Source organism: Ahaetulla prasina, chromosome 13 (assembly GCF_028640845.1).
Source record: "Ahaetulla prasina isolate Xishuangbanna chromosome 13, ASM2864084v1, whole genome shotgun sequence".
Taxonomy (NCBI): Eukaryota; Metazoa; Chordata; class Lepidosauria; order Squamata; family Colubridae; genus Ahaetulla; species Ahaetulla prasina.
In genome coordinates this window covers 14449161-14461260 of record NC_080551.1, presented here as the reverse complement: position 1 = coordinate 14461260, position 12100 = coordinate 14449161, and the positions used below count along the sequence as shown (strand labels likewise).

Here is a 12100-nt window from a genome sequence, read left to right as displayed (position 1 = left end):
TTCAACTCCTACCCTCAAAAGCGCTATAGAGCACTGCACACCAGAACAACTAGACACAAGAACAGTTTTTTCCCGAAGGCCATCACTCTGCTAAACAAATAATTCCCTCAACACTGTCAGACTATTTACTGAATCTGCACTACTATTAATCGTTTCATAGTTCCCATCACCAATCTCTTTCCACTTATGACTGTATGACTATAACTTGTTGCTGGCAATCCTTATGATTTATATTGATATATTGATCATCAATTGTGTTGTAAATGTTGTACCTTGATGAACGTATCTTTTCTTTTATGTACACTGAGAGCATATGCACCAAGACAAATTCCTTGTGTGTCCAATCACACTTGGCCAATAAAAATTCTATTCTATTCTATTCTATGTCACAGTTGTTTCCTTCTCTCTTAAAAATTACAGGTTGATGGCAGCCTTTGGAGAGCTGGGAGCTGCCTCTCAATCTTTCAGCAGCTTGCATAACCCTTGGTTTCAAGAATGGTGAAAAATCCATTCCCTGCCCCCCCCCCCAGCTAATCTCAACTGTCACTAACTGTCCTTTCAGGATAAGAAGCAAAATATCTTCTTCCTCAAAAACCAAAAAAAAACCCCAGTCCTGTTGCCTTTTCATAAATAAAACCCAGTTTGGATATGTCTGAGGTTGCACCGTGTTAAAAGAAAGCAAAGTGCAAGTTTACTCAGAGGAAACAAACTCTTGGAAAAACCTATCTACTGGACATTCCTCCTCCCAGATACGGGTAGTCCTCGATTTACAACAGTTCACTTAGAGACCGCTCAAAGTTACAACGTCACCGGAAAAAGTGACTTACAACCGTTTTTCACATTTACGACCTTTGCAGCATCCCCATGGTCCCGTGATTTACATTCAGATACTTGATGAATGACTCATATTTATGACCGTTGCGGTTTCCTGGAATCATGTAATCCCCTTTTGTGACCTTCTGACAAGCAGTCAACGCAGATTCACTTAACAACCCTGTTACCAGTTTAATGACAGCAGCGATTCACTCAACAAACGAGACAAGAAAAGTCGTAAAATGGGGCACAACTCACCAAATTTCTCACTTAACAACATAAATTTTGGCTTCAGTTGTGGTCATAAGCAGAGGACAACCTGATTTTTTTTTTTTATTTGAATTTATATCCCGCCCTTCTCCGAAGACTCAGGGCGGCTTACAGTGTGTAAGGCAATAGTCTTCATCCATTTGTATATTTATATACAAAGTCAACTTATTGCCCCCCCAACAATCTGGGTCCTCATTTTACCTACCTTAAAAAGGATGGAAGGCTGAGTCAACCTTGGGCCTGGTGGGACTCGAGCCTGCAGTAATTGTAACTGCAGGCAGCTGTGTGTTAATAACAGGCTGCATTAGCCTGGTGAGCCACTTCCCAGCCCAAATTCCCAGCCCAAATTCAGATTGTGAAACATAATTAACATCACTATGCTTATCAATTACTGTATTTTTCAGACTGTAAGACGCACCTAAACTTACTGGAGGAAAAGAAGAAAAAAATAGTTTTTGGCCTCTGCGCGTCGCGTTTTTGCCCTCCCCGGCCCCGAGAAGCACTCTGCAGTGCTCCGCACAGCCCATTTTCGCCAAAAAAGGCTGTGGGTAGCACTGCAGAGTGCTTCTGGAGGCCCGGGAGGGCAAAAACACGACGCACGGAGGGTTCGGGAGGCCAAAAACGCCCATATTCGGTCTATAAGAGGCACCTAAATTTTCACCCACTTTTCAAGGGGAAAAAAGTGCGTCTTATAGTCCGAAAAAAACGGGACTTATCAGTAGATTTGCTTTGCAGAATGAAAAGAGAGACTTACCATATGAAGTCCTTGAGCCAGAATGTATTTTACAAACTGCTGGAACCAAGAAATCTCTCGAGCTGAAGGTCCCAATGGTTTGCTCTGGAGCGTCCAGCTCTCCGTGTGAAGATTTCTAACGTGCGCTGACTTCCAGTCCGTCATGGTGCATTTAAGCTGTATCGTGACTGTCCCTTCGAAGTGCCTCTGGTTCAAAGTTAGGGGCTCCAGCACTACTGCACAACTCCGGGATTCTTCTTTTCCTGTCCATTTTGAAGATCAAAAAGGTTATACTTTGTTTATCAAGCCAGCAAACTATCTTTTTATAATTTCTGTATGCAGTAATGAGTAAAAGAATAAAGGCTGAGAAAAATGCTAGCAGGATACTAATGCAAAGTGCTTTACAACAAGGGTTTGATCTGCTTAAAATACAGCTGCAATACGGTAGAATACAGGGAGTCCTCGACCTACGACCACAATCGAGCCCTTCAATTCTGTTGTTAAGTGAGACATTAAAGTGAGTTTTGCCCCATTTTACAACCTTTCTTGCCTCAGTTGTTCAATGAATCACTGCAGTTGGTAAGTTAGTAACCGGGTTGTTAAGTGAATCTGGCTTCCCCATCTGACTTCGCTTTTGAGAAGGTCACCCAAGGTGACCTTCTCACATGATCTTGTGACACAACAACGATCCTAAACATGGACCAATTGCCGAGCATCTGAATTTTGATCATATGATCCTGGGGGATGCTGCAAAAATCATAACTGGGAAAACAGTTGTAAATCCCTACTCGTACCCTAGTCACCTCCCGTCTTGACTATTGCAACACGCTCTACATGGGGCTGCCCTTGAAGAGCATCCAGAAGCTCCAGCTGTTGCAAAATGCAGTGGCCCGCATGATTTTATGCAGTCTCCGGTGTGTACATGTATCACCTCTCCTGCGGGAGCTGCGTTGGTTGCCGATTTGCTTCCAGGTGCAATTCAAGGTGCTGGTTATCACCTTCAAAAGCCTTCATGGCTTGGGACCAGGTGATCAGAGGGACCGTCTCTGTCTGGCCACACCCACCCATCAGAGTGGGGAGTCAGGGTGATACACCTGGCGGGACCCAGAAGAATCGCCTTCTCCATGGTGGCTCCCTCTCTCTCTCATCCCCCCCAGAGATTAGAATGGTCCCTCACTCCAATACTCTTCTGGAAGGCGCGAAAGACCTGGTTGTTGTGCCTCGTCCTCCCTCCTCTCCTCAGCCGGGCCCCTCCCGTCTACACCCGGGCCTGTTATCAGACTCCGAGTCTGATAATGAAGATGAACGGCCTGTCATGCCTCCAGCCCCCAGCCCCATGCCCGGAGAGGATTCCAGGAATGAACAAACAAACCTGATAAACCTCACTCCTACAGTGTGTGAGCAGGAAGCCAGCCACGTGCTAGAATTACTGACAGCAGATCCAGCTGAAGAGAATTCAAAGTAGGAGGATCCTCGCTTCCGGAGATTTGAGAGGTGATCCCAGCAGAAGAAAGGGAGGGGCAGGCCTGGATAAATGCTGAGTCATGGAGCCACACCCCACAGCCTATATAAAGGACCTGCTTGTGGCATTCCAACCTTGAGTCAAGCAAAGTCTCATCTAGTTTGCTGCTATCGGACTCTATCGCTGAAGTTACAACTTGGACTCCTGCCTGCCCTGATAAACCTCGAAGGAATTTGACAAGCTGCAGAGTCTTCGTTGCCACATTTGATACGGACTTCCTAGACCCGGTCATTGGAGGGGGAGGGGGACACGACATCGGTTCTGCCAACATTAAAATTAAAATGTGATCTGCTGTCGCCGGGGAGGTGGGTGGAGGTGATTTTATTATATTATATTCATTTATTTAATTCTTTTTTTATTAGTTTTATTGTTTTAAATGTGGTTTTATATTCTGTAAGCCGCCTTGAGTCGCCATGGGCCAATAGGGGGCAATATACATTCAAATAAATAAATAAATAAATAAATAATCACTTTTCCGGTGCCGTTGTAACTTTGATTGGTCATTAAATGAACTGTTATAAGTCAAGGACTACCTGTAAACCCTCACAAACCACACATATTCTTTTTCCTTACCATCCGCCTTCAGGAGCAGGACGCCATCCAGATTTGGGAAGGATGTTTGTAAAGAAGAACGTGAGGAAAACAAAAAGTTCAAAGAGGAATCCAGAGGCAGAAGTTTAGTCCAAGGAGTGAACGATGGAAGATCGGAAGATGAACGGATGGTCCTTTTTTTCTGATGGTCTAAATGCTGCGTTAAGACCTCAGAGGGCAAAATGGTGCCTCCCAGAATACGCATCACTTCAAGCAAGGTGAGGTAGCCAACGTGATCAGGGGGATCAAGAAGCTGAAAGGAAACGAATCAATGATGACCGAAATAAGGCTAATCGTAACAGGTGAGAACAGTACAACATGCAAGACTAGGTTAACATTGAGCTGCACAATTTATGGCTCAGCAGCAGGTTGTGGGAACTTACCCACTTCCATACTGTGACATTTGAACCAGACCGTGATGGTTCAAGCTGCAATATGGTTTCTTAGCTTGAACACTGCATGTTACATGAACCGCCCAGTCGTTTCAATGTGAGATGGGCAGCCAATAAATTTAATTAAAGAAAAATGAAGCCAGCGTCCCAGTAATGATCACCTCCCACACAAGCCTGCTGGAAGCTTCTTTTCGATAACAGAGGATCTTCTCTATGTTCCCCAGGAATGTTGCAGCTTTGCAAAAGAGACAACTCTGTTTGTAAAATAGCATCTAAGTGGGGGGTGTCAACAGCAGGGGTGTCAAACTCGATTTCATCGAGGGCCATATCAGGGTTGTGTTTGACCTCGGGGGGGGTGGGGGTGGGAGGCATAGCCAGGATGGGTGTAGCCAGCTCGACATCACTCGTGTTGGGAACGCCTGTGGCGGCCCGAGCGCTCTGCCGGTGAAAACGGGCTTGCGAGTTCAGTTTTTGGCTGCGATGGCCTCCTGCAACCCTCTGCCAGTGAAAAGGGAGCATGGGAGGGCCACGTGCGGCCCTCGAGAGCACTGTTTTTGCTGGCAGAGGCATCGCGGGCCAGTCCTTCACTGTTTCCAGGGCAGCCCCGCGAGCCAGATCTAAACACCCCACAGGTCGGATCCGTCCCTTGAGTTGAACACCCCCGATCTAAACAATGGTACAAACTCCGGAAAACATAAATCTATATAGTTCAGTGGCTCCCAAGTCTTTTCTTTTACTTAAACAATTACATCACCAACGTAATCTTAGGAAGTTATCTTATATAAATCACCAGTTGGCAACCCAGCAACCGCAGCTTTTGGGAATGCACAGGCTATTTTCATAGGCACAAACAATGTTTCCCAACTGGAGTTTCACGGAATACGAGGGTCCTGCAAGAGGCTGCTACGGATTTTGTGAGAAGCTGAGCTAGTGGTGGGAATTTTTATGCAGTGCAACTTAGCAGCCGGCTTGCCACTTGGATGTTCTTGTAAAAGGTGAATTGTCAAGGTTAGGAATGAACTATATGCTCAAAAGTTTACACATTTGCCATTTTTAATGCAAGGGTTTCCCAAGACTAAAAGATTATTTCAAGGATCCCTCCAAGGAAACAATGTTGAGAAAAGCTGGGCACAAATATTTATACAAGGATTATGCGGTTAAGTCTTGTCTGTTCATTTTGGTAGAAAGAAGAGCTGTTAGGCATGCAGCATTTTTTTTTTTTGTTTACATTTATACCCCGCCCTTCTCCGAAGACTCAGGGCGGCTTACAGTGTATAAGGCAATAGTCTCATTCTATTTGTATATTTTTACAAAGTCAACTCATTGCCCCCCCAACAATCTGGGTCCTCATTTTACCTACCTTATAAAGGATGGAAGGCTGAGTCAACCTTGGGCCGGGCTCGAACCTGCAGTAATTGCAGGCTACTGTGTTCTTAATAAGCCTTAATAACAGGCTTTTACCAGCGTGAGCTAAACCGGCATCATTTGTGAAGAGGTGACCAGCATGCAAGAAAACCTCAGGATCAGAAACATCTATACAGGCAGTCCTTGACTTACAACAGTTCATTTAGTGACCGTTCAAAGCTACAATGGCACTAAAAAAAAGTGACATATGACCCTTTTGATTTTTGCAGCATCCCCATGGTCACATGGTCAGAATCTGGAGGCTTGGCAACTGGCTCATATTTGTGATGGTTGCCATGTCCTGGGGTCATGTGATCCCCTTTTGCGGCCTTCTGACAAGTCAATGAGGAAGCCCGATTCACTTAACAACTGAGTTATTAACTTAACAACTGCAGTAATTTACTCACAAGAAAAATCGTAAAATTGGGCAAACACCACTTAACGAACGCCTCACTTAGTAACATAAATTTGGGGCTCACTTATGGTTGTAAGTTGAGAACTACCTGTAGCCAGTTTCCATGTAGGCAACTGAGAAAACTAGAGAATAATACGAAGTTGCAGGAAAGATATTTAACTGAATGGAAAAAATGGATTGATTATCTACAAAATAGATATCAGATTAAGAAATATCAGATTGCCTTTGAATAATTAGAAAGTTATTTTATGTAATGGGGAGGGGGTTGGGAGATGAAAAGCTTTGGATGTGGTTAATTGGATTGGAAGGGAAAATTTTATTCTATGTTTGGTTTATGTATAACAATACCTTGTGATTGACCAGGGAAGCCGGGGGGGGGGGGGTTGGGAGGGAGGGGGGGGAAAGGGGGGAAAATGTCTTTGTTTTTTTTAAAACTCTTTCAATAAAAAAAAAAAAGAGAATAATACGAAGTTGAAATGTTAAAAATAAAAATAAAAATTCTGAATTTGATCAATCGTCATAAAACCCCAGTAGATAAACATGGAACCATTTGCTATATTACAGTTTTACATCTCGAGTAGTACGAATAAAACAATAACCAAAGTACGTATGATTTCTGAAGGAGGGAAAACGAATGCAGCAACGTAACAAACAGAATGATAATCTGAGACTTTTTTTTTTTTTTACCTTGGACCAGTCAGTGGTGTCCATCCAATATAGAGTGACTTTATGACTGACCATCATGTCTTGGATTCCCTTAGGGAGGAATTTTTCAGCCAGGTCATGCGAAGGAGGCAGTTCCTCTGGCAAAGGAGCGTAGTTCCCAGAAATAAATTGCCATAGTTCTCTCCGGGAATGAGGGCAGGGAGAAAAGATGAAAATGGCATTAGCAAAGCCCGCGTGAGTGGATTGCGCTGGAGGGTTGTCCACAATCACCGTTAACTTGTTTTTCTGGCTCCTCAACACTGGCTTGGTAGGAGAGACTATTTCAGGGCGGTCCCACTGATAGTCCAGCAGCGTTTCCTTCAGAATGTTCCGAGTGACGATGGATCGTGGCGTCGGGCCAGGCGAGCACGGAGGGCAGAGCTGCTTCCCGAACCTGGCCTCCAGCACTTCCTCAAAGTCTTCCCAGCTGCGGGACCCAAGCGCCCGGAAACTGCCTACCCGCGAAGCCCGTCCACGGATTCCCATGGAGTCAAAGAATTTGAAATCCCATCGGACCTTAGCCAGACCAAACTTGCAACCCAAGAAGTTCAAGATCCTCAAGGCGGCCAGGTGAAGGTGATCTTTCTCTGCAGAATCCGCCGTGTCCAAGAGGAAGACCACATTGTGGGAGCTGGTCATGATGCTTCGGCCGCTGGTATCCTGGAAGCTCCCAAGCATGAGGAGAGGGCATCCGCCTGAAGTGAGATCCGAAGGTGGAGCCTTGCTTATTTCAGCATCGTAATCCTATCCAAGCAGGCTAAAAGATGAGAAATAGATCCCCGGGCTCTACAGTCACTGGGGCCGGCCTTCCAAAAAAGCATGCTCACAGAAGGCCTTGCGAACTGAGGAACCTAAGCCTCTGCTGGCATTCACAGGCATTGCCATCCATCTCCAAAGCTCACCCGTTTCAAAGACAAGTGATATCCGCTCCCCATTTGCCAAAAAAAGTCAAGCAAGCCCCTTTACTCTAGCCACTAGACGTTTTTGCAAATGGAGGCGCAACCTGGAAGGTCTACCACGACTCTGCTCCCAGTTGCCCTGAGGGTCTACCCTTCTGCCCTCCTCCCCAGTTATCCTGGAAATTACCCCTCTGCCCCCTCCACTTCTCTGGCAACTATTCCCTACCACCTGTTACGCTGATGCCTATCTTCCTGACCGCCTTGGTTGCCCTAATAACTACCCCCCCCTTACCTACTTCTCTCCTGCTCCCCTTGGTTGCCCTGGTAACTACCCCCTTACCTTGATGACTACTCTCTTGCCCCACCCTGTTGTCTTGGAAAAACTACCCCCCTTACCTTTACTGTCCTATCCACTTTTACTCTCCTGCCGCCCCCTTGCCCTGGTAACTACCCGCCCTTACCTTGATGACTCCTCTCTTGCACCACTACCCCTCCCCTTTGCCCTGGTATCTACCTCGACTTACCTTCACTCTCTTGACCCTCCAATTACCCGGGTAACAACCCCCTTACCTTCACTCTCCTGCCCCTCCCGGTTGCCCTGGTAACTACCCCTCTTACTTTGATGACTACTCTCTTGCCCCCGGTTGTCCTGGTAACTACCCACTTTCTTGTCTCTTCAGTTGCCCTGGTAATAACCCCTTACCTTTACTCTCCTGCCCCCGGTTGCCTTGGTAACCAACCCCCACCTTAATAACTACTCTATTCTTTCCCCCCCCGGTTGTCCTGGTAACCCTCACCCCGATTGCCTTGGTAATTAACTATCCTCCTGTCCGTCCGGTGGTCTTGCTAACTGTCCCCCCTCCGTTAGTTACCTCGATGCCTGCCTGCCTCCCCGAGACTTCCAAGAGCTTCACCGGTTAACAGCCGTTTTCTCAGGAACCCCTGACCCCCCTCGAGGGTTTTCCCAGTCTCTAGTCCTTCTCGGGCAGCCCTCCCGTCGGAGAGAAGCCGCCAGCTACTCAGAGGGAGCCGCTCCAACCGCCGCCATTACACCCGCGATCGCCCCAACCCAATCCAACCGATGGCGCCTTTCGCGCTCTGCTTTCCCATTGGCTCGGGAGAGGAAGCGTGGCGCGCTCCTCATTGGCTGAGCCTGTTTTCCCGTCTCCCGCCCCCAAACTCCGCCCCTCTCCGCTCGACAGGTGGACTCCTCCCTCTTGCTCTTCGGATTGGCTACTGCCGTTGGCGCAGGCGCCTTCGCGGGCGGAAGAACGAACTCGACGCTCGTGGGTTTTTCTTTTTCTTTCTTTCTTTCTTAAAGGAGCCGCAAAGCTCTACTTGTTTCAATGTTTCTCAACCTGGCTAATTTTAAGACATGTGGACACTTCAACTCCTCAGCCAGCCTTGTAAAATTTGACTTTTGGCTGAGTACGTTGGTTGTGTCCACCCAGCCTATATATATATATATATATATATATATATATATATATATATATATATGATATATGATATATAGATTGGGTGGACAAAACCAACATACTATACAATATATATAGTGTAAGGTTTTGGCAATACGCTTAAGCCAAAAATGAACCAAAATAATGACTTAAACGGAGGCTTGAGAACAAAAACAGACTTTTATTCTTTGATCAAAGTTAAAGTTCTGGGTAAGAAGTTCCTAACCCACGTACAAGGGACATGAGAGGGAAATTCTGCACACACAAGACAAAGCAGTGTTCTTTCTTATACCCAAGAAAGATCTTTGTGGTATTTTAATTACTTCATAGTAAAACATAGTAAAAGTCAGTAAATGCAATCTAACTCCTAGATTTATGTAGTAATACAATCTAACTAACCAAATAGTAAAGAATAGTAAAAGTCAGTGAATGTGATCTAACTTTGGATTTACATTGGGTCACACAATAGTAAAGGTCACTGCATGTAATCTAACTTCTTTCTGTGGTGTTATCTTTTCCGTTTGTCTTTCTAATTAGTCAATTAGTCCCCATTTAAGACAACAAAAGATGGCATGTTGATTGCTCTGATGCCTTCCAGATACTCTCCAGATGAGGTATATTCCACAGATCACTCTGATACCTTCCAGATATTCTCAAGATGAGACATATGCCATATATTTTCAGGGTGATAATAATCCAGGAATTTAGCCAGTGTGACCTCAATAACCATCCATGATGGCATATTTATGTTCTAACTACAAAAGGGCATAATATATGTGTCAGTGTTATGGGAAACAGATATTTACCATGTGCAGTTATACAAACAAGAGACCAAGCAGGTATACAAGACATCAAATATCATTAGCAAGTACTAATCCTAATATCCTAATATTTCAATATATCTATTTCCTTACATTATCATTCCCTTCATTTCTCCCTTTTTCTCAAACGATAGAATTCTTTCTATCATGATGGATGAGGGGTATATATTTAGTAGGGATAGTTTTGAGGACCATGATATTTGTAGGTTTATTATGAGGGGTGGCAGGCACGGAAGATGCAATAACTGTCATCCCTGAGATAGTTGAAGTGACGAGTCTTTGGATCAAAGGAATGAGACAGGGAAGGAGAAGCAGACCCCCGAAGGCTAAAAGCACCATGAGTCCAATATGCTTCCAGCTAGAGAGGGCATTGCTGAACCAGTTAAAATCCATTGCCCCAGTCCAAGTTTGGACAGGGACATGTGCAAGTGTCCTCATTCTGGCAGTAAGTTCATGAATAGCTTTACCATTATCATCAATTGCTAAACAACAGTTTGTGAGGTTAAATTTGCCACATACCCCTCCTTCTTGTGCAAGCAGATAGTCTAGGGCAAGACGGTTCTGATAGACAGCAGTGCGAAGCTTGGTGTTAGTTTCAGCAAGCATATCGAGGGATGCACCAGTACTATTGGTAATGAGCTCAACCACTGCCTGAAGGCGTATCAAGCGATTGAGCAAATAAATTGGGGTCCTATAACCCCACATTCCATCTTCCGCCCAGGTCGCAGGGCCATAAGTTCGGATTATTTTTTCTGGGGGCCAGTCCTCATCATGCCAAGTCGTCTGATCCGTGATCTTAAGATCTTCGGATGTGAGGGATCGTTTATCCCTGTGTCCTACCTCATCATATACAGGGACACCAAGTCGTTTCCCTTGATTGATGGGTAACAGGAAGAAACTAGGTTTAACGGTTCCCAATGCACAAGTACCACTCCACTTATGTGGAAGGGACACATAGGCTCTTCGCCCACAGATCCAAAAGAGTCCATCTGGGGCAGGCCAAGATAAGGTAATATCATGGAGATGATCCCAAATGGAGGAAAGTTGCTTATAAGCAGAAAAGGGGTTGTTTGGTTGTGCTGCATGAGAGCCAGACCACCACGTGGTATTAGCTTTAGCTGCCACAATAAGGTTCTGACAGACTAAATCCCCTAAAGGGATCACAAATAGTCGAGTGGCAGGCCTTTGAAAACATACATCACCGATGATGGAAGTTTGAAGAATCCATTCTCGGGGTCGGTCCACAGAGGACCATGTGAGGTTCATTTGGGCAAGAGTAGCCAATTTTATTTCTTTAGCTTCCCATGGCCATCTTTCCCCCATATTAGTTCCTCCACAGACGTAGCAGTTAGTCACATTGAGGGATGATGCAATCCTCTCAGCTAAATCTATGAAGAGGTTTTTTGTTATTGAGGGGATTTGTACATTTTTTTCCATTTCCTCATAAAATGAATGGAAAATGGTGAAGCGCTGAGGCTGGTAAACCGTTCTGGTGACTTTAATTTCAATCTGGCCATAAGGGTCAGTCCCTCGCCCATTGATTCCAAGGCCCACGTTTAGTGTGCCTGGAGGGGGAGTATTAAAAAGGAGGCACATAGAATTACATCCATCGGGAGGGCAATTTGGTGGGGCCTCCCCCCGGGAAATATTAAAGAAGTTGGACCCGTAACATCCGCTTAAGAGTGGTCCTGATTGCGGTTGGGAATTTGTAGTGTACCAGTATGTATATGCCTGAGAAGCACCACAGGAGGCAAAGAGGTATTTTTCCTGTGTACGATATGACTGTTGCCAACCTATAGAACCACACAAAACCCCACCCCCCCTTTGTCCTTGCGCAATGGCATAGCAAACATCAAAACAGATTTGGACCTGAGGAGTATGAGTAGTACTCTTGTTTCTCCCAAGATGGATACCAGGTTGATTGCTATCTTGAAATGCGGTGACTTCGATGTCCAAGACGAATTGGGACCCTTGAGGATCGAAACAGATGGGGTTCCCATTATTAGGACAGATCTTGTAGATAGTGGTGTTGTGGATACAGAGTGTGGTATTTAGGTCCAGGCAGTCATAATGGGAGT

The 12100-nt window shown here is 45.3% G+C and overlaps 1 protein-coding gene across 3 annotated transcripts in view; it reads right to left on the bottom strand.

The window, feature by feature from the left end:
* Nucleotides 1-8846, bottom strand: part of TICRR (TOPBP1 interacting checkpoint and replication regulator) — a 32922-nt gene extending 24076 nt beyond the window's left edge. For 2 of the 3 annotated variants that reach the window (XM_058156084.1, XM_058156086.1), the window contains exons 1-3: nucleotides 6828-7956; nucleotides 3912-4182; nucleotides 1838-2079 (exon numbers count right to left, since the gene is read on the bottom strand). In XM_058156084.1, the coding sequence (XP_058012067.1) occupies nucleotides 1838-2079; nucleotides 3912-4182; nucleotides 6828-7523 (1209 nt within the window). In that variant the 5' untranslated portion in view covers nucleotides 7524-7956. Of the gene's footprint in view, nucleotides 1-1837; nucleotides 2080-3911; nucleotides 4183-6827; nucleotides 7957-8616 lie in introns of those variants that run through there. The other variant, XM_058156085.1, reaches the window with a different exon arrangement.
* Nucleotides 8847-12100: the final 3254 nt, after the last annotated feature.